Raw genomic sequence first — 23,471 nt, 5'->3', positions numbered from 1 at the left:
AATTTGGATCACCTGACCATGGGGATGCTGCAACAGTCATAAGTGTGAAAAATGGTCCTGAGTCACTTTTTCCAGTGCCATTGTAACTTTACATGGTCACTAAATGAATTGTTGCAAGTCGAGAACTACCTGTACTTGCTGAATTACTCATTTATTGAATTTATACGTTTCTCATCTCACTATCAAGTGACTGAGCCCTGGAGAATAGGAAAATGTAGGGAAGTAAGGAGGTTTTGCCTTCTGAGATGCACTAAGAACTCAAAAGTTGATCAAAAATGTGATCCTAATAAAGATGTCACCCCACTTTAGGTTTAGGGTTTGGGGCTGTTGTTTTTTTTTCATCTGAACCACGATGGAACTGATTGTTAATATGGTTATTCTATAAGTCACAGTTATAACACTCCTTTCTTCTCTGAACTCAAGAGAGCATGCATGCGGTTTCCAGTCCATATTTCATATTTTTCTCATGTCTCCGGAGGATCAGAAACAGACTTAATTGGCTTCTGTAGATGTGCTTTATGGTGTGTCTTCAAATCATTTGGGACCCCTGGAAGAGAGAGGGGAAGAGAAGAAGCAAAGGCTTTTAGGCTCAAGGAATATAAAGGAGCCTTGCTGGAATAGATCAAAGACTCATCTAAGCCAATGCAGTGACCAAGCAGATCATTTAGGAAATGGACCAAAAAAAAAAAACAATTCCATGCACAGAGGAAATCCTGATTTACTGCCATAGCAGGCACTGATCACTGCATCGGTTCTTTGGAAATAATGTATGCCTTGAAGAGAAATAGTATTTAGTATTTAGTATTTATTATATTGTATATTAAGTATTTAGTATTTATTATATTTGTATATTTGTATACCGCCCTTCTCCCGAAGGACTCAGGGCGGTGAACAGGGCACATATAAAAATACAGAATACAAAAATTAAAAAAGAATTAAATAGGAGCCCGAGCTAAAACAATAGATGGTAATAGCCATTGATAACCCGTTTTCTAAGACTTAGTTCAGTCCTTCTTTACAAAGCTGTTGGGATTGGCGTCCAATTCGACCTTCCTTCATACCTTCCACCTCTTTCCTTGAGAATAACAATAGCATTCTGTCAACCAATTCTGCTCTAAAACAATCGTGTTTTCCACGGGGTAAGATTGCGACATACATCACAAATGGGTTTGGCTGTTGTGCCTCTACAACATTTCAAGAATTAGACCTCATTTTCTGCCAACTATGGGAAGAATGGGATGGGAGATGTTACAAATTACAACATTGCCGGCCACAATCGCTGCTGCAAATACCAAACGCTCCTTTTCTGAGCGTTTTTTGCATAGTGATTGACAAACTTTCCAAGGGACTGGAGTGCTTATGAATTCCTAGGGTGAGTCATATGCCTGTTGAAGGTATTTCCAAGGGTACTTGAGTGGCTAAAAAAAAATAAAAAATGTCCAAGAAAATATTTATTCCTTCTAGATAATTCTGAGTGAGTACAGCATAAAATAGCAAGCAATCATTTTATTATGTTTCTATAATTAAAAAGTATGGCTTCTTCTAATTAAATACCACATGCTTAATCAAAATGGGCTCTCTGCAGGGACAACGCTAGTTGAATAATTTTGAAACAAAAACCCAAAACATAGCTGATGGCAGCTTAATAGGACCTGTATTGTGCAACAGTCCTGCTTGGTAGGGGCACATACTAAATAATATCACTTAATGCAGGTTATTTATCTCTTAGTTCCCCTACCCACACTAGGTCACCATCTTATATGCCCTTACCTGAAATTGAGTTCCATCGAATCCCATTGCACTAATTTCTCAATAGTAGCCCCATAGGATTCAACCGTTGTTGTTGTTAGTTGCGAAGTCGTGTCCGACCCATCGCGACCCTATGGACAATGTTCCTCCAGGCCTTCCTGTCCTCTACCATCTTCTGGAGTCCATTTAAGCTCACACCTACTGCTTCAGTGATTCAACCGTAATTACTCCTTATTAGCCTTTCCACCATTCAATAAAACAAGAAAGAGAGAATATGGAGTATGCATTTATGTTTGCAGTGTCCAAGGATCATGTCAACATCATTGGTAGCCTTCCATGGGCTTTTGACAAACAAATCAATGGGGAAAGCCTTAACTACCATGGCAGAAAAGGGATGTACAATTGAGTGCAACTCACTTAATGCCTACATTGCTTATCAATGGCTTTAGTTCCCATTGTGATCATAAGTCAAGGATCCCTCTTCCATCACTCTTAGGATGTGGGAATTCATTTTAGTTTTCACTCTCTTTCTTCTGAAAAGCAGTCAAGATTAATTTCTTTCAACAGTCTTATTATTGTTAAGTAGAGTTTGCATTTATATCTTTTTTATATTGTTTTACATTTTTATTGATTCTTAGTCAACTTGAATATTCAAACTGAGCTAGCTTAGATGTTCAAATTAAAACATAAATCAAATCAGTCATCATCATAATCATCCCTTTTCTTTTTTTTTTGTAACCTTCCTGATGATTTTTTTAGCACACCTGTGTGACTAAAAACTAAGGGACTAGAGGAAAAATAAATAATTTGCATGAAATATTCTTGAGTCTATAGCTCTAATACTTCAGCTTTATGATTGTTCGAAATGCTGTTGGAAGTAAGTCAAAGAAAAGTGTCATGTGTACATTGTGGTGCCAATTCAGTTCAAAGGATCTATTTGGTCATACATTCAGGAGAACATATACCCTTTTTCTTATGTGTCATTTCTGTGTAGAAACAGGTCATGCATGATGTCCCTTAGATGGCAGTTACATCACTCTTTGCTCTGAATTTAACTCTTCAGAAAATTTTATTCTAGCAAAATCTGAAATAGGGCCACATCATGCCATGATGTCCATTTTCACCTTCAGTTATATTTACCCCTCTGCTAACACAGCCGTGTCTCGCATGCAACTTTTTCCTAAGAGATGCTTGCCCAAGGTATGCCAAAGGACTTCTCCCTCATGCTATTCCCATTATCACCATCATATTGCCAATATAACCATATTAAATAGATGCTGGCAATGCATGTTGCTTGAACTCAGCAAGTGCAGCTTAAAATAATTCTAGAATCATCAAAGAAATTTGCTTAGGCAAGTTTACTTAGGGTTACTCTTTTTCTTCTTCTTTTTTAAAAGTAAAATACTTACTTCTGTGATATCTGAGAGTTTTGGTTTTGCCTATAGACATTGTCATTCACATATATCTGAACAGAATAAAACACAGCAGCAATGATTGGAAACGAATCAAGGAGAGAAGCAACCTAGAAATAAAGAGAAATTTCCTGATAGAATAATCAATCAATGAAATGCTGGCCTTCAAAAGTTGTGGGTGCTCCAACACTGGAGGTTTTTAAGAAGAGATTGGACAACCACTTGTCTGAAATGGTAAAGGGTCTCCTGCTTGAACAGGTTTGGACTAGAAGACCTCCAAGGTCCCTTCCATTTGATTCTATGATATTGCCCCTGCCCTTTTCCCACTGAAATTCTTTATAGCTTGATATACTCATTTTATTCCCCAGGAAAAGGAATGTTCCTGGCCAGTGACAAATGGAACTATTTGTATTTCTGTATTTCTATTTCTGTTCTGTATCTGAAAAATCAACTAATTTTTAAATCCTATTGGGGTGGGGGGAAACAACCACTTAGCAGTTAGCAAGATTATTAGATGTTTCTTGGATAATTCCCTTATACCAACATTTGTCCAAGTCAAAGGCCATACTTTTCCTTTGTTATACTTACTGGTATGATAAACAATGCTAATTAATGTAATGTTTAATTATTTGTCTTTTTATAACATTAATTATACTTTTGCCACTACTTTTAGGAGAATTCTGGGGGCCACCTCTAAAGCTTTTAGAGGATCTGTGCCATTCTTGGAATCTCAATTTATCCATCTCATCTTGGACTATCTTTCGAAACAGGTTCTCTCTATTCATTTCATGCCCTTTTAGCTTTTGCACAGGTCTGGTTTCATAAAATCAGGCATTGATCGATCATGGTGTAGTCTAACAATCATCAAATACCAAAAAGTAACATTTTGCTTGGAGTAAAGAGACAGTCAATAATCAACTCATAGTACGCATTTCCTAATCAAAGCAACTGATTAGGAAGATGAGCCCCAGACTGTGTTTGTATTTCTCCATGTTGTGGTATTGATGAGTAGAAACTGAAGTCAATATTATTGATGTAATTGCCAACTGGCAGATGATGGAGTACATACCACTGGAAGAAGTAATTACAAAGAACTTACCAATTAGAACTCATTTGCACATGGAGTCGCTAGCTTGAGGGGGTGGGGTGTTGCTGTGAAATCAACACCAAAATAAAAATGTAGTATTCAGCTGGGATGGGGAGGAAGTGTGAGAGGTGGCATTTTCTGAATATTTTTTTTACATGCACATTTTATTTATACATGAAGCCTTCTTTTAAGTTTTTAAGGTTTTGACTTAGAGATACCCAAACACATCCACGCCGAGGGATTTTGAAGAGACTGAGAAGCTTGCAGAAGGTTTAAATTAGAAATGAGTAGCTTGGCTAAACTCCATGTGTGCACAATCCTATTTACGATACATCAAAAATGATGGGAGTATGCCAAGCTTCAAATAGAGGGAAGTCAAAAAGACTAGATCATTCTCTATGAGTAAAGGATACTGGGGTTTTTTCTCTTACCTATGTTCCCCTAAAAATAAGACCTACACCAACAATAAGCCCTAGCTTGAGTTTTAGGGTGGGCCTAATATAAGCCCTATCCCAAAAATAAGCCCTAGTTTTGGGGAGAGGCACCCACCTAAAAATAAAACTAGGGCAGGAGTGGGGATGTGGAGCTGCCCCACCTGCTCCGCATCCACTCACCTTGTAGCCAGGCCTCTCCTCACCAGCCCACTTCTTCTGCAGCATCTTCTTCAGCCTCCATTTCTCATTCACAGGGCTTTCCAGAAGGCCACTGCAACTGAGAACCCAGCTATGGATCCGATCCATAGCTCGGTTCTGCAAGACCTCAGCAGCCGAGCATCAAACTATGGATTGAATCCATAGCTTGGTACTTGGCTGCTTAGGCCTTCTGAAAAGGCCTGACTGCAAAATGCAGGCTGGAATGCAGCTGCAGAACTTCAGGCCCAGAAGAAGTGGACTGGCTGGGTGGGGCTGTCAGTGCTGGAAGTGACGTAAAGCCTACCCCAAAAATAATACCTGGTGCCTCTTTTGGAGGCAAAAAAATAAAATAAAATAAGACCTGGTCTTATTTTGGTGGAAACACGGTATAACGATTATTTTGTCCCTCCTTTGGCATCCTTTCTTTAATGATTCTATTCCACCATTTCTTCAATATCAGTGTAACGCTTGTTCTGCAGCAAATTGGCCATGGAGAATTGTCCCACAGTGAGTTGGCCATGGCACATTGGCTGTAGCACACTGGCCATAGCGAGTTGTCCTAGACCCTTGCAATGTATTTCCAGCTCATAATATGGAATGGGTGCTTGATATATCAATCCATGATGGCTGGTGTTGATAGGATTTGTAGTTTGCCTCCCCTAGAACAGAGGCCCCCAACCTTTTGGGCACCAGGGACCAGTTCCATGGAGAGAGGGTTTTCTGTGGACCGGAGGGGACGTGGTTTCGCATGCTGCCTGCATCTCACAGATGGGGCTTTGCTTGTTCAGGTGGAACAGTTTCTGACATGCTGCAGCCTGGTACTGGTCCAGAGACCTGGGGTTAGGGACCCCTGGCCTAGAGGGCACTGCACAGAGAAAGCTGTTGTACACCAATCCATTTGCACGATTAAAAAGTCTTATTGTCTTTTTAGCATTTTCCTTGAACATATGGAGGGGAGCAGAGGAAATTGAATGCCGGTTATATTGGCTTCAAAAAAAAATCAACAAAATCACACATTATTTTTTGTCAGCCATCGGGCAGAGGATACAGCAGGTAAATTTCCAGAAATATTACCTCTCCCAGTGCTGGCTTTAGCATAACTTGGAGGCCCAACCCAACAGGAGTTTAATCTCAGCCTTCCTGCTTTGCTCAGATGTGTGAAATATATTTCCAATAACTTCAATTTGGTATGTAAAGCTGCCAGGTTTATTGACTGCCTCTGCACTAAAGAAAGGAGGGGAAAGGAATGCTCATCTAAACTAAAACTCCAAATAAAATAAAATAAGAGTCTGTGCTGCTGAATAATAGATAGAATGATGAAAAATTTAGAGATTGCTCATACAAAAGGCTTTGGAGCTATAGAGACAGGTTTATGTAGTCTAAACAGAGCTTTCTTTCCAAAACGAGAAACTTCCTTACAAAACAAACCGGGTTTGAATAAGAAAATAGAAGCCCTTTGTGCAAATTGTGCATTTGAAACTGTAGTGCTGCAAATTGGGGGACCATGAAGGTGAGGGGATTATGGGTGCAAGGGTTCCTGGGTGAATTGTATAATCGGTTCACAACACACCTAGGCATAGTTTTCTTTAGCAAAGCTACCAATTGGTCCCTTTCCCCATTCAGATGTCTATGTGACTATACTGTATACACAGAGACCCTATGGAAGCCAAAGCTCCTATCCCAGAGCCATGCACAAAAAGTTAAAGCAGAGACAGGATTTGAGTAATAATAATAATACTATAATAATAATAATATGCTGACATATTATAATATCCTAGATTCTTGGGAAGACCTCGATGAGAATGAGGTCCAACACGAGCTAAAGAATTAGCAGCTGTGATTTCATGGTGTTGTATATGTAGTAATGATAATAGGAAAAGAAGAGAAAGAACTGGAGAAAATCACAAAGTACAAAGTAGAAGTAGAATAATTGTGGCAAATGAAAGCAAAGATAGTACCAATGGTAACAAGTGCCTTGGTGCAAGCCCAAAACATCTGGAGAACCACTTGAACACCATCGGCATTGGCCAAATCACCATCAGTCAATTGCAAAAGGCAGCTTTATTTAGAGCAGCTTACAATACATCCTTCAAGGATAACTTTAACACCATTGAACATCTGCCTATCCCAGGGAAGGACTTGCTGGGTGGATAAAAATGCCAAATCCAGTCTAAACATCTGGCTGACTGTGTGACCAGCTATAATAATAGACTATCTCTCTATCTCCATTTCTCTCTCTGTCTCTCTTGGTAACAGGTTTAGGACAGACCCAAACTAAATTACCATTTCATAGAGGAGGAGTATTTATTGTTTCCACCTTATAACCAGATACATATTGCCTTTAAATATGATTGTGAATGTCTCAGGTATTCACAAAAGGTCTTCCTTCCCACCAGCTCGACCACTATGTCAGTAAATTTAATTCATTATTGGGAAAGGAGCCTGCACTATATCCTGATAACATTGTTGTCACAACAATGATGTAGTACTTTCCTTGTAAAAGGCTGTCCTGGATTTTCCAGCTGAAAAGCATAAAATAGTAGTTATAACAATGCAAAACGTAGAAATCAATCATATTAAAACCGTGAAGCTACAGAGATGGGCTTATGTCAATCTAAAGAGGTCAGTAATCTTGGTGACTGAGTATAATCGTTTCTAAAAATCACATGAAATGCTGGATTCCTTAACCAAATACAGTTTTGCCACATTGTCACTTTTCCTAATGTGCTTTTTGAACCAGGAAGGAAGGAAGGAAGGAAGGAAGGAAGGAAGGAAGGAAGGAAGGAAGGAAGGAAGGAAGGAAGGAAGGAAGGAAGGAAGGGAGGGAGGGAGGAAGGTTGGAAGGTTGGAAGGTTGGAAGGTTGGTTTTGAATGGCCTCTTGATATATAATTTCAAGAGAAATTATTTTTGGTAAGAATCCTCCCGCTATATCAGGAGAAATGCCTTTTTCTATGAATGTTTATTTATCTCCGTGTATACAAGTTTAGTGTTCAAAAAATCTCCAGCCAAGATTTCCTCCCCCCCATATTTTTAATCACTGTTTTCTCACTGCTGATTATAAAATCTCCTTTGAAGCTTGAAATCAAGAATCTGTTCCTGATGAAAATGCATTTCTCTCCACCGTGCAAACCATTTAAATTAGAAGGCAGTAAAAATTCAGAGGGTGATCCTCTAATGCTCCTGAGAACCTAGAAGAAATAAATAAATAAACAAGCAAACAAATGGCAGGGCCGGGAGTGGTTATAAGTGTAGGGAAATCAAATAACAAATCAAATTTATCTGATGGAGCAGGAATGTTAGAAGTTTAAATGAACAGATGAAGGGAGGGAGGGAGGGAGGGAGGGAGGGAGGAAGGAAGGAAGGAAGGAAGGAAGGAAGGAAGGAAGGAAGGAAGGAAGGAAGGAAGGAAGGAAGGAAGGAAGGAAGGAAGGAAAGAAGGAAGGAAGGAAGAAGGAAGAAGGAAAGCCCAACCTTAAGAAATTAAGGTGGTTCTTGATAGGAATTTCATTACAATATATAGCTGGTTTTACTATAAGGACTTGAGATTAAGGCCTAAACATGAGGAAACCATAGAGTAGTATAGCCAAAGTTTGTACAAAGAGCTGTTTTCATGGGTGAGTGAAGCCCTGATCCATTATAAGGATGTTGTTAGCCTGAATGTGAGGGTCTTGACATTATCCCTCGACCTTCAAAAACCATGCAAAGAATAGAAATTATTGCAGGAAAAGAGCCATCCTAAAGGGGATCTGTTTAAGAAATAAAGTAACATACACAAAGGAAATCATGCCTGGCCTTTGGAATCCTTTCTGACTGTTTTCTGAAATCCGTTAACCGGGAGGTGTTTGCTCTGCAAACTGATTGATATAAAGGACACTGTAAAACTTTGCACTCCTGGATCTGAAACGTTGTCCCATTTAAGGAGACTAGAAGGCAAAAGCTGACAAGAAATTGCGGGTATGTCATCTCTTGCAGGACGTATGTCATTTATGTCATGTGATCAAATTTACTAGAAAAGGCAGCTACCCTCAAATGGCCAGTGGTAAAAAGAGGCAAGGCTGCTGAAATGCACAGTGGTTACACACCCTCAAAGCAGACACCAGTCAAAGCATAAAACAACTGAAATAAACCATACGAGGTAGGAAAATATGGAAAGAGCTGGTCCATAGAGTTGGATACGATTGGATAGATAAGCATCATCATCATCTCCAGAATTGCTAAGAGAGGACAACTGATACAGTTCAGAAATTGCCTTGGGCAACAAAACAGCAATCTATAAATACCTGCAAGGCAACATATACAAATGAAAGGAAGGACTTGTCCGCCAACTCCGAGGATCACAGAGCAAAGCATTGAGATAATTCTTTCTTAACCAGTCAAGAAAGTGAAATCAACGGGATAGTCTGAAGAGGAGAGAAATCCCAAGCACTAAAATGGAAAAAGAAAAATGCATGATTTTGAGAAGATAAGGAGTCCTCCAAAGTCCATTCCAAGTCATATGATCCATGGATATGCCTTTTCTGAATCACTCTGCAAGCTAATGGATGAATGTTTTGATGGGGGGGGGCTTTGTTTCTGCATGATAAGACCCCAGTCCCAATTGATGCTAAAGTAGGATAAGGAAAACCATTTATCTACTTACTTGATTTTCTTCCACTCAATAATGCCCAATTCTCAGAGATGGTTGGAACAAGTCTTTACAGTTAGCTTTCACAGTTATAAGATCTCGCTTGGGGGGGGGCAAAAGCCCTAATAAGCAGGCTAATAAGGCTAATAAGCATACATAGAATGAAGGCTATTGCTAAGCACATTGATTTGTGCTTTAGATTGTAAGCCGCCCTGAGTCTTCGGAGAAGAGCGGGATATAAATGGGATTTTATATATATATATATATATATATGATCACTGGAAAGTATTATCACTTTTACCGATGGAAACACTCTGCGTCTACTGCAAATTCCTCGGTGGAATGTCTGCCTGATTATTTTATTGTTCTTTCGTTGTACTGAAATAAGTTAGAAATTAGAAACTGTCCATCATCTAGATCAGCAACTTGAAGACTTGTGGATTTCAATTCCCAGAATTCCCCAGCCAGCCAGGGCTGTGGTTGAGATTTCAGGAGCTGAAGTTGGGAAGTTGACATGTTTAGAGAAACACTGTACTAGACAAATACAGAAGGATGATTTTTTGTGTGTGACATCCCTATATAATAAGGTACTGGTTAGGACACTGAGCTTGTCAATCAGAAGGTCGGCAGTTTGGCGGGTCGAATCCCGAGTGCCGCGTAACAGAGTGAGCGCCTGTTACTCGTCCCAGCTTCTGCCAACCTAGCAGTTCGAAAGCACGTAAAAATGCAAGTAGAAAAATAGGGACCACTACGGTGGGAAGGTAACAGCATTCCGCGCGCCTTTGGCGTCTAGTCATGCCGGCCACATGACCACGGAGATGTCCTCGGACAAGCGCTGGCTCTTTGGCTTTGAAACGGAGATGAGCACCGGCCCCTAGAGTCGGAAACGACTAGCACGCATGTGCGGGGGAACCTTTACCTTTACCTTTAATAAGATAAATTAAGATAGTAGTTCTCAACTAATAATCATTCATTTGGTGACTTACAACCAGTCCTTTTATCTACAACCACTCCAGTATCCACATGATAAAAATTCACTCACTTGCCACAGTTACAGAATCCCAGGGTCACCATTTGAGACAAGAAGCTGGACTGGCTTAAGATGAGATGAGATGAATACTTTATTTCTTTATTTCGTTGTTCATACTGTGCTATTCAGTTAAGTGAACAACACAGTCTTAACAACTGTACTATTCACTTAACTGTAGTGATTTATTTAACAACCATAGCAAAAAAAGAAAGGTTGTAAAAAGAAGCATAGCTCACTTAACAATCTCCTTGCTTATCAGTGGAAATGCTGGTCCCCAACTTGGTCAAATGTCGAGAACTACCCATACACATCGTTTTCAGCCATGTGTAACAGATGAGAAAGCCCATGTCTTTCAAATGATTTGCAGGAATATGGAAATAGCTGCCTGTCGTAGGATAGTTGTCTGTTCTTTGAATTATCCCTTACAGAACTGTCAATATAACTTCTCAGTTACTGGATGCAGACTTTTCCTTCCTCTAATTACTGGTTCATCATTGTCCATAAAGGGAAACATCTGCCAACAGCTCCCACGGCAGCTGCCTTCTTCCATCTTATTCTCTCTTCTGGGTATTCCTTTTTTGAGGATGGTGAGACAGGAAGAGAAACAGAAAGAATGACTGCGAAATACAGTGGCTATCTGTCCATATCACGCTTCAGGATACTGTTTTCCCTCAGGTCTGAGCAAGTTGCTACAAGGGCTAAGATGGTCTACATGCCAACTTGCTACACAAAGTAAAGATAAAAGGAGAGTAGGGGGAAAGAAAGGATACCAGAAACATGGAAATATAAAAAGGGTGATGGAAAGATGATGGAACAAGGGGATGGTGGCTTTGTTTTGGAACCCCTTCAAGTTTTGAGCCTACCAATCGCTATCAGCAGACCCATCTCCCTACGTGACAACAGCCTCCATTCATTTTCCCGGGGGGGGGGGAAACATCTATCGTTGCTTTCCAATCAGCTCCATTGATAGGATAGTTGGAAGAATCATGACATGTTTTCTGCAAAGATAATAGCTTCATAGAAAATTGCTTCCCATGCTGATGGGGACAGTCAGCTGGTTGTAGGATCTCATAAAACATTCACCCATAACTTCATCACTCAGTATCTGTAAAATTAAGCGCTCAGTCCCCAGAGCTTCCTGCAATTATGTTGATGGGAACTAATTAACTCTGGCTTTTTATTTCATGGATTCCAGCTTTACATTTACTTTTACCATACAGTACATAAAGTGGATGTGTGCTAAATTTTAAGTAATTGTCTAGGGCATTTTCACTTTAGACTGCATGGTATCTTGTTCAATCCAGATGGATCCAGGGTGGCCTTGATACATTCAGATTTTAGTGTGCGATTAAAGATAGCCATTCACAATTTTCTGAGGGGGCTGGAAGTATGCGGTTTTCCACCATTCCCAATTTTTTTGTTGGAGCACAGGTGTGGGGAAACAGCCTGAATTGTAGAAGTGGGCAACTTGTGGTTCTTAACCATATTCCTCACTACTATCAGGTTTGTGGGGGTACTGAGAGTTGTTGGAACTCATTGTTGGAGTGTATTTCTATACAACAGCTACATTAGGATATAGCCAGTAGATGGCAGTATGTACAAGTCTGGATCTATGGCATGAACTCTATGCTCTTTTGTTCTGAATTACATTAATATAGTTACAGTAATATAGTTGAGCAGTAAAGCACATGGTGACTGTACTTTTGTTTGCTCTGTGTGGTGCTTTTTATAAACAGAACTTCTAACAAGAGTCGGTTCAGCAAATTGGGGAGGGCCATACATTGTTTATTCAGCTGAATCTTGCAAGAGGACCCTGCAACTTTACACAATATTGGGCTGCACTTTTTGCATTCCAGAAAAAAAAAGTCCATCGCTAGGTCTTCTCATTCCCCTGGGAAATAGTGTCATTCTAGTAGGATTCTTATAAATTGAACATGATCTCATTTCTATGTCAGGCTGGGAACGGCTGCTTAGACAGAAAGAGTGTGCCTCCCACATAAGTGGGCTGAATGGAAGACCAAAAGTAAAAGTGTAGTCACTGGATTAATTATTAAAAAGAGAATTGTGGTGTGGGGGAGAGAAGTTAATTTACTTGCATTTACATCCCAATCGCCCAGTAGGGAGAAGAGCTGAAATGGCTAGTCAGCATCTGTTGGAAGGCTGAAGATAAATGAGTGAAGAAAGGAGATAAATGCATACAAATTGAGTTTACATCTGTACTGTTAATATATCTCTTTTGAAAAGCTGATGCCATCAGTTAGCCTGTGAAACCCTACCATCTCCCCATTCACATTCGGACTTGTCATGATGATGGTGGTGATGATGCTATCCATTAAAGTAGTCTTGATGTATATCACCACCCACTTTCCATATGTATCCTGCTGTCTTGGAACCCTTTCCATGCATGGGAAAAAGCCACACACACACACCTGCACACACACACACACACACACACACACACACACAACCATGATTTGCATGCATTCTTGAGCCTGGTATCCACAGAACTATGATTGTAGATATTCTAACATGTTAGGATCATTACCTATAATCCAGAAGACCAGTTTAAAATGGATACAGTAACTACAAAATCCTTGTCTGAAGATCAAAGCAAATGAGCACAATCTTTGAGACTGGGTGGTAGGGGATGGAAGGATAGATTCTGACTGGGTCCAAAAATGCTAATGGACCAGATGACTAAAAAGAAATAGAATCCTTCCATCCCCCGCCTCAACTATCACTACCTAATAATAATAATAATAAAGTTGGAAGGGATTTTGGAGGTCATCTAGTCCAATCCCCTGCTCAGGCAGGAAACCCTGTACCATTTCAAACAAATGGCTGTCCAGTCTCTTCTTAAAAACTTCCAGTGTTGGAGCATTCACCACTTCTGGAGGCAGGTTGTTCCATTGATTAATTGTTCTAACTGTCAGGAAGTTTCTCCTTAGTTCTAGGTTGCTTCTTTCTTTGGTTAGTTTCCATCTGTTACTTCTTGTCCTGCCTTCAGGTGCTTTGAAGAATAGCTTGACTACCTATATAACGTCCCTTCCTCCCCCCCCATCACAACTGATGAAATTTCTTGGAAACTTGAAGAAACGAAACTTTTTTGTTCTTCTTCCTCAAGGAATAAAAACAGTCCAGTTGCCTTTTGGAAAAGCACATTTGAAACCATTGGGGCATTAGTGAAAACTTCTTTGGGGGTGATGGAGGGAGAACATAATATTTCCTGTAGGATAAACCATCTTGTATTCAACTTCCTTTAATACAGTTTTTTCTCTTCTTCTTCTTTTTTTTTACTATTTAGTTTCATGTATAAATATTTCATTTACATGTCGTTTTCCTAAATCTGCCCTGATTTTTTATGCAGTTTTACCAAACGGATACTCACTTTTTTTTTCCTAACCCAGAATAACAGAATGATGCATTTTGTTCACTGGCTGCTATTTGCACTGTAGAGAGATTGCTTTTGAGCATTTTGAGGTAAAAGAAATGGAAGATGGATTGTTTTTGCCACCCTACAAGATAACTTCCCCATGTGGTCACTTCAAGTGAGAAGAATGCAACAGTCTGCTCTTGTGTTTTATGTTGAATAATTTCATATTTGCATTCGTGATGATGACCACCAGGTGGGAATGTTGCTACTTATTCATAGTTTTACATCACTCGTGTTTTTTTTTTATGAGGAAACGTTTGTGCATTTGTGACACACACATACACCCAAATGAGTCTTGTCTTTCTCACCTGGCTACAGAATGTACATCTGTCTGCCTTGGGGTTGCTAAAGAGAGAAGGAACTTCTAGTATACCATCTTTGGGATGTCCGGAAATATGGTCACAAACTACGTTGTTTTGTAAAAAAAAACAGTAGAAAAAAGCCTTGATTCAGAGATCAATATTCTTCTGGGACTTATTACAAATTTGGTTTTTTTTTTACTGCAAGTAAAATACTGTAGGTATTGCCAAATTCTTTTTTTCCCAAGCTCCCTTGATCCAGTTTAACACACACTGACACTTTCTCCTTCCCAGCAGCTCCAACACACATCCCTAAAGTGGCAAGATGCCAGATGGTGCTCCATTAGGTCACATTTGCTTATTGTTTGGTAAATAGCAGTTTAATTGAAGTGCTGAGTTGACAGCTTGTCTTCAAAGACAATTTTCCCACTGCAGTGTTTCAGATGCTAGGGTGGCTTTCCAGCATGATGCAATTTCAACTGCCTTTAAAGGGATAATGTTCTCTTTGATTAAAAGGGACAAAGAGCAAAGAGAAGAGAGGATTCCAAGGGGAAAGAACTGGATTTTCATGTGGATAATCTGAATGCATGACTTGGCAAGACTCTGGATTCAATCTTTTCAGCCAGGTTGGGCCTACTTTGCATAATGGTCCTTCCTGAGTTTGGAGTCTGGAAGTTCCTTTCAATGTCAACAGTACTACATGACATCTGTACTCCGCCAAGGTTAAAGCAGAGAGGGAGAGTTCCATACTATGAGTATAATCCAGCCTGTTAGAATGGGGTGTGGTGTAGGAGAAGAAGTGCAGCACTAGGGGAGTGGAGTCAAGAGAGGAATCAGTCTGGAGTCATTAGGTTTCTACAAGCAATCCAAGTCCAGTCCCCCGATTGAATTCCATTGACTCTTATCTGGCACCAATTTAGTGCTGACTGTTAGTTGGCTAGATTCTTATGTATTTAGTTGTCTCAGCTACTAACTTTCACAGTTTTGTTCTAACTTAACTACTATAGACCTCACCCCGTATTTAAGAGGTTCCTAAAGATGTGGGTGTAAAAGCACTAACATGCCTATCATCTTTGTCACATTTTTATTGTTTTCATTTGGCTCGTGCAAATTTGTAATTTTCATTTGATACGAGCAATAAATCTTCTTAACTGGAACTTAACGTGTGGTCCTGATTCTTCACACCTGACAATGGGGACTGAAGGAAGCCCCTCTGGTCCACCAAGGCTGGACCTCCTTCTCCTCCCTCAAATCCTTCTGCCCTCTCCCATGATAATCAAATCCATGGCTTTGTTAATCTTGTATGTTTCCTGACGGAAAAAGATGTGGGCCATCTGAATCAGTTCTATGGTGATGAACATTTCAGCCAAAACTTCAGTAAGCACAGTTCTTCTTTATTTTTATTTTTGGGGGAGGGTTTAAAAAAAATTAAATTTAAATTTAAAATTTAATAGTGTCATCATTATTGGCTAGGGTTCCAAACCATGACCTGGATGACTGAGAATCTCCATAGACATTAAGCTTCATGATCATTTCATTTCCATCAGTCAATCAAAATGATGTTTAAATACAACAAAAACAATTCCACAACCAATTATGCTAATCTATGATGTGTCTTTATACAATAGAGTTACTTGCTACCTAACTCCGTGCAACTTTTCTCCAAGGTTACTTGCAATCCTTTATTATGCAACTTCCTACAAAATGCAGCGTTTTACATCCATGAAGCTATAGCTTTCTGAAAACACAATTTTTGAAATGGTGTACAAATTTCCCATTGAAGAAAGATTCATGCTTAGCGAGTTATAGTTAGATCCATAAGGATTATTTCATTCTTCTAATGCAAGCATTGTGCATGTGGATTTAACTATGATATAGCTATAAAAAGCTGTAAAAAGTGAGCTGAAATAACAGGAGTGCCATTTTTATTCACACGCACAAACATGATTGAGTACACAGAGATTCATGTCTAGACAAAGCACTAAAGCTTTTACTTCTTCCCCATTTTTTTTTCCTTTTTACAAATGCTGGAAGATAGTAGGGATTCAGCTTCATGGGCATTTGCATATAAATCATGTATCAATGAAGGAGAATATTCCTAGCTCAAGGTTGAAATGAAGGATCCTTGGTGCTCTCTGATCTTGCTTGTTTTCTTGCAGATATTTCATTACCCTAACTAGGTAACATCATCAGTGCTAGTCAGGAGCGCTATTTGCTGTCATCTTCTATTCTGGTGTCTTGCCTGTCTGGGTGGGGTGAGGGGCTTAGGGATTCTTTGGTTGGGCTGTTTACTAATAGCTGTTTGGCAGTTTCTTGATTAGGGGCAGGGCTTTTCTTGTCATAGAACGCTCAGAACGGAGTTCTGGCACCTTTTTTGGATGGAACCTTGTAGGGTAGGCAAGGTGGGTTGTATGATATGTGTGAGTTCCGGCACCTTTGATTAGGGGGTATTGCTTACTTGAGGTATCCTGCCAAAATGTCCACACAATTAGAATCTTAGGAATGTTACTCATGTGTGGCCAAAGTGCAAAGAGTTTTGGAAAGATGTCTTCCATTCATTAAAATGGCTTGGTTGCATCAATTAACACGTTCATGAAAATTCTTTCTTCTTCAATTTCTTCTCCTTCCCAGTTAACCTTTGGTTGCTACCAAGCCAATGTAAATGTGTTACTTAAGATGCAGTCCCTAATCCTCCAGGTCAGGGGTCTCCAACCTTAGCAACTTTAAGACTGGTGGACTTCAACTCCCAGAATTTCCAAGGATGAGGACCCCTGCTTTAGGTGACATCCCTAGGGCCATAAGGTAATTTGGAAGTCCCACTTATTGAGTTGGAACTGCAGGCGATAGGATGCAATCCCCTTCATCCTTTTGTCAGCCTCCAGCTTCCATTTGCAGTGATGTTCGAAACTGCAACGTTTAGAAGAAGGGGAAGGAAAAGTGGTTGAATTGGTCTGGAAAGAGTTGAACAGTTGGGACTGTGGATCTGAAAGAGGCCAAAGAACCTTCACTTAATCTCCACAATCCAAGAGGAAGATTTAGATCATTTAGTTGGTCATTTATTACCTCTTCTATCCCAAGTCTGGAAAATGAAAAGATGGAAAAAATACTTCTGCTCTCATTTCTATCACATTGTTCTATAACCAATGAGTCATGGATGATTTTAAGCTGCCAATAAAAGAGCACTGCAGTAAAAAAAAATGAGGAATTGTCCCACCTGTTTACAGAGAAAGGATTCATGGATTTCCCCAACAATGTAGTGTCTTTGTTTACAGCTACTTATTTATCTCCCCATTTAGTCACCTTCCTCTTTTTTCCTAGAAAGATTGATTTTCTTTCTTTTCTTTCTTTCTTTCTTTTAATTCCATTTATATCCCGCCCTTCTCCGAAGACTCAGGGCGGCTTACAAGCTTAGCAGTAGCCTTCATTCTATGTATATGCCTGCTTGTTAGGGCTTTCACACACACACCCCAAGCAGCATTATTACAAAGTCAGCTTAACTGCCCCCAACAATCTGGGTCCTCATTTTACCTACCTGGGAAGGATGGAAGGCTGAGTCAACCTTGAGCCTGGTGGGACTCGAACCTGCACTGATTGCAGGCAGCTGGTCTTACTTAAGGAGGCATTAGCCCACTGCTCCACCAAGGCTCTTTTCTTGTTCACCTCGCTTTATTATACCAAAGTCTCAGAATGAGTCAAGCTAAGCCAAGAAGTAGCAACTGGCCTCAACTCACTCAATGAATTTTATGGTCCACTGCGACCTTAACCCTAGGTCCGTGGTGGTGAAACTATGGCATGCGTGCCACAGGTGGCATGCAGAGCCCTCTCTGTTGGCACATGCTCCGTTGCCCCACTCCTAGGGCTCTAGCTGGGTTTTATAAAACCTTTTCGCTTTAGGCCTCCGTCACTATCTGCAAAAAATAAATAAATGGCGATGTCCATTTTGCTCTATGAGTTCATGGTGACCTAAACCTAACCCTAATTGGAATTTTCCTCCAATGGGATTTTCCCATGTATTTTACCAGGAAACATAGATAGGACAGGCTAGAAAAGTCAGTGTCCTCCTAAACATACCCAAGCACTCCAAATTTGTTGGCAATGTCCATTTTGATCTGTAGCTTTATGGTGACCTAACCCTAACCCTAAGTGATATTTTCCTCCAATGGGATTTTCCCATGTATTTTATTAGGAAACATATATAGGGTAGGCTAGAAAAGTTAGTGCCATCCTAAACCAAGAACTCCGAATTTGTTAGCAATGTCCATTTTACTCTGAGTTCATGGTGACCTAACACTAACTCTAAGTGGAATTTTCCTCCAATGGGATTTTCCCATGTACTTTATCAGGAAACACAGATAGGGCCTTTTCGCTTTAGGCCTTCACCGCCATGTGCAAAAAAATAAGTTCAATCAATCAATTACAACTTCTCACGGGGAAAAAAAAAGATCTCGCAAAGTTGAAATTAACTGATTGAACTTTTTAGTCCCACCCAGTCTGCCGTTACCACCACAGCCACACCCACCCAATGGGCCATGCCCACCCAGTTGGCCGCACCCACCCAATGGGCCACGCCCACCTGGCACCCGTCGATACATAAGTGTGTTTTGGGTCACAGTTTGGGCACTCGATCTCTAAAAGGTTCGCCATCGTTGCACTAGGTTTTCCCATTCTGTGCCCAAGACTTCATCTATATGTCTCTTCATCTCTGAGAGACATTTAGTAATGGAGAAGAATACATCAAGAATCCACAATCAGGGGGGAAAACACAAATTGCCTTGAGAGGACCAAAGAGAATGTAAAAGCCATCATGGATGCTTCTCTTGGCCAACTCCTAGGACATGGCATGCAATGAATTCATTGAAACTAAGCAGCTTCCAGTCTCCTCACACCTAGCTGCCCTGTATCTTCTTCCATGATGGAAGAAAGCCAGGGTATAAACTTTCAAAATGAAATAAATAATTTGTGTGCCATGGGTGCCTTTCTTTGCTGAACCAGTAGTTTTACACTTATCTATAATTTAAAACAAAGCAAGGATTGACAGAATGGCTGATCCAGCAGTTTTCTCCTTCTCCCTGCAAGTCACTGCAAACAAATGTTTTAGTTGACACATGGAAAATTACTGGAGGAACTTCGTATTTTACATAGGTTCTATCTTGCAATTTATTCATGCGCATCAGACTTCAGCAGTGTCTAGCTTCCAGCTTCATCTCTGATTGTTTATATTCTGTTTTATTTTTAATCTCCTGCCTTATCTCTCCCATAAAGGTGAAGTTTGCTTTCTCCATGAATATCGTCTTAACACAACCCTGGTATTTTCTTTGTTGTTACCCCACAGATGGGCCAAAAAGGGCCACATTATAAAGGAAGCATCAAGTGATGCTTATGAGACCATCGTTGACTTCACTTATTTCTTTGAACCCATCTCTTGTGAGGTGACAAATGCTCTGGGAAGTACCAACATCAGCAGAACAGTTGATGTGTATTGTAAGTATGGCTCAACTGCTGATTTACTAGAACATTGCTCAACAACTTGGGTTGGATGTGGTTTGTTTTTGCAGGGCAAAAACTGGCCACAGACCAATTGATGGGGATGCATCTTTTGAATGCCTCATTAAAAACTGAGATAGTCTGACACAAAAATAACAAAGTCAGAAAATGAGCCCCATGTTCCAAGGATAATTGATCCCAATAACCATACTTTCCCTAACATAAAATCTTTCTTGCGAAAGGGCTGGAATAAACATTTCTTTAGCTAAGGCCCTGGGCCACAAAACAAGAAGAATTCAATCAAACCCAATGCTTGACCTATAATGTTCATTTGGGGTTCTTTTTTCATATTTACTGTGATGACTATATTAAATTTTAGGGGCTGTTCTGTCCTGCATAGAACTTCAATGATTTCTTTTTTAATTTCAGTTGGACCACGCATGATGACGGAACCACAGTCTCTTCTTGTTGATCTTGGATCAGATGCTGTATTTAATTGTGCCTGGATTGGAAACCCATCTCTGACCATCGTTTGGATGAAGAGGGGCTCTGGTGTGGTAAGAATGATGGGCAGCGCTGCTCAAAGTTGGTCAGATGTTTGAGGATAGATTGCAGAGCTCATTGATGCCTTGCTGGTCTACCACTCACCTCATGCTTTCTTATTCTTACTCTTTGTGGCAGGGAAAGTCTCCATAACTTATCAAAGAGGCATGCGACTTTTAACATGTAAAGCATTTTTTAAAAAAATCTCCTCTTCTGCGATCTGAAGGGGGAAGGGAAAGCTCCACAGAGACCAGCATGTTTTGATTCTTTACTGCTAGCATTCCTCCTTCTATGGAAAGGAGAAATTTCGTGGTCTAGTGGTCTACAGGGTTGATTTTCAAGCTGAGCCACAGGGAATGACAGGAAAGGAAGTCATCCTTAGGATTGGAATAAAGAAGTCTATTCTGCTCCACCTGGCTTTTCCACTGACCTATGGAGACTTCCTCAACACATATCGGCCCTGCAAAGTAGACCAGAACGCTGAATAGGTCAGGACTGCCTTGATTGTTACATCTACAGTAAAGCAATTGTGCAAGTCTCAGTATGCTTCCTCTTCCTTTGCTTTCTCTTCGTATGAACTGGGGAGGGGCTTGTCTAAAATGTTTTCTGAAGTTATTTTCTTGGCCAGGACTCAAGTCCCTCTTATCTGACAGTTGACTTAGTAGCAGCAATTCCTTCTGTCCTGCAAGAACATTCCTTATGCTCTCTGCAACAGCCTACTTCTCTTCACTGGCTAAATGGGTGGAAAGAAAACAGTGTTGTGATGTTCAAACAGTCCAGCAATGTCCAGCTTTGGTAGGAGTCTTCCTTGAGCAATCAAGCCAAGGAAAGGATGGTATATTGTCCTAATCCAGACTACTAGGCAGTGATAGTCACCCGCGTTGAATGGGAAGGTCTTTATAGTTAAATTAAGAGAAGAGGAAACGTTTGACTATACAGAGGTTGTGAAGGTTGATTTATGTAACTGGCCTGATACAAATGGAAAGGACCGGTTTCCATGGCGCTCACAGCTCTTGGAGCACTTTCTGCTTGCAAAGGGCAGCTTCACAAAATAGCCCTAATAGAAACTGAACAGATTCCCATTATGAGCAACATCCAGGTTAACTAAAGGCCAGAGCCTCATTTAATCTCTTTGTGGCAGGTGAAGCTTTTGTAAACTATCACTATACATTGCACACTCATTGTGAGCAGCCCAAGCTAAGGCTGAGATTTGCTCTGGATCTTCTTTGCTTGGGATTATGCATGCCCTCGTAATCGTTTCACAGTCATAGAATCCAAAGATGTCTTGCATGTCTTAGTGGTTCTGTCTGTCCAACTGTCTATCATCCCTTATCTTTCTTTTATCTATCTCCATCCATCTATCCAGCCATCCACCCACCCACCCATCCATCTATCCATCCACCCACCCATCTATCCATCCATCAGTAGCTATTTCATCTATCTATCATCTATCTATCTATCTATCTATCTATCTATCTATCTATCTATCTATTATCTATCTATCTATCTATCTATCTATCTATCTATCTATCTATCTATCTATCTATCTATCATGTATCATCAATACAGAGCAGTTGTATTCCCTTAAATATAATGTATTTTGATGGAGGCAGTCCGCACAGGAGCATCTATTTTACACTATAATCAAGTGCTGGAAAAGCATGAATATATTTATCAGCTTCAGTCAAGAATAGATGGAATCCAGAATTTCACTCTTCTTTTATAAATAAACTGGCATATTAATAGACGTCCTTCAGCAGGATTAAATTTATGTCCTTTCTCAGCAATAGAACTCTCCTTCTGTATATAGGGTGCCCAAAAGAATGGTGGCTAACAACCAAATCATTCCCAAAAGCAATCTGAAGCCTCTATGGTCAATGTGCATTATTGCAACAAGGATGCCATTGATGAAGAACCCTGAAAAATCCTCACCACATTACATATATTTGGATGCATAGACGCATGCTACAAGTGTGAATACAGTAACACTGTATGAAACCTGCCCAGTGGTGGGATTCAAATATGGGAACAACCGATTCTCTGTGTGGATGCTGCTTCCGGAAGTCCATTCTGGGCCTGGGCAACAAAAAATTAGCTACCAGTTCTGCCGATGTGGTGTGAACTGGCTGAATCCCACCACTGGACCTGCCCCTCCTCCTCTATTCCCACAATGCTCACACATACAAGGCTCAGCCTTAATGCACATGATGGAATCTGCTCCATTCTCAGTATAAAAACCCATTTCGGTCAACACCTAGGCAATGGTGGAAAGGGGCATATGGTCCTTCAGGTTGAGTCCCCTCCCATTGTCGCTGCCACCACTGCTGGCCTTAGGCCTATCTGCGCTCACGAACAGATTGCTTTGTATGAGTTTCACTCTGAGCATCTAAAAAAAAAAAAAGACAAGCCAAAACATGCTTTCAGTTGCAATACTTTCCCAGTCTCGCTGGTTTTGATATAAGATGCCTTTGCAATAGCTTTCCACTACCGCTGAAGGCCTTTATGTGTTTTACTAAATATCAGTGTAAACTCCCCATCTGTGCAGCAGAGTTGGCTCTGTGATCAGACACTCAACGGTGCCAAATGGAAAACATGCTGGGTTGTATTTACAGAGCAAACACATACCAGAAAGGCAAGAGGAGCCAGGCCCAAAGGGACGCCGTCCAAATTTCCACCAGAGAAAGAGAGCAGATGCTCCAGCTTGCTCCGTGCAGATAGGTGAAGGGAGACGATCACCCAGTATGCAGCTCCTAGCATAAGCACCTAATGCCTGTCTATTTCAGTTGCAGATCGGTCCTGACAGCTCCAGTAGTACAAATTAGGAAATTAGCCATTACAACTTCCATAAGCAATTAGAAGAAGTTGACTCTTAAAGGGCATATTTGTTTTAGACTCATCATATTTCCAAATATCACAGGAGTTCGCATTTTGCTGACTGGGCTGCAGAAAAATTCCCTACTTCAGCATTTAAGAACTTTTAATAAAATGGTTGATTGCACCAGTGTGGGTTATAGGGCAGGATGCCTAGTAGTGTAGATGCCAAAAGGGCCAGAGGAGCTGGAACAGGATCAGGGCTGTATGACACGGAGCTGACTTTCATGATACTTTTGTAATAGGGTGGCTGTGACCTCAAAATAGTAATTCCTCTGCCTGCAAATGCAACGGAGAGTTTTTAGA

The 23,471-nt window shown here is 40.4% G+C and overlaps 1 protein-coding gene across 1 annotated transcript in view; it reads left to right on the top strand.

Annotated features, from left to right (window-relative positions):
• The window catches only part of KIRREL3 (kirre like nephrin family adhesion molecule 3), a gene marked incomplete at its 3' end in the record, with an annotated part of 588,432 nt that overhangs the window by 502,914 nt on the left and 62,047 nt on the right, over nucleotides 1–23,471 (top strand). The window contains exons 8-9 of the mRNA XM_083368619.1: nucleotides 19,600–19,748; nucleotides 20,181–20,308. Of these exons, the coding sequence (XP_083224745.1) occupies nucleotides 19,600–19,748; nucleotides 20,181–20,308 (277 nt within the window). The remainder of the gene's footprint in view (nucleotides 1–19,599; nucleotides 19,749–20,180; nucleotides 20,309–23,471) is intronic.

The sequence above is a fragment of the Vipera ursinii genome (assembly GCF_947247035.1).
Source record: "Vipera ursinii genome assembly, chromosome: 8".
NCBI lineage: Eukaryota > Metazoa > Chordata > Lepidosauria > Squamata > Viperidae > Vipera > Vipera ursinii.
This window is presented reverse-complemented; position numbering and strand designations above follow the sequence as displayed.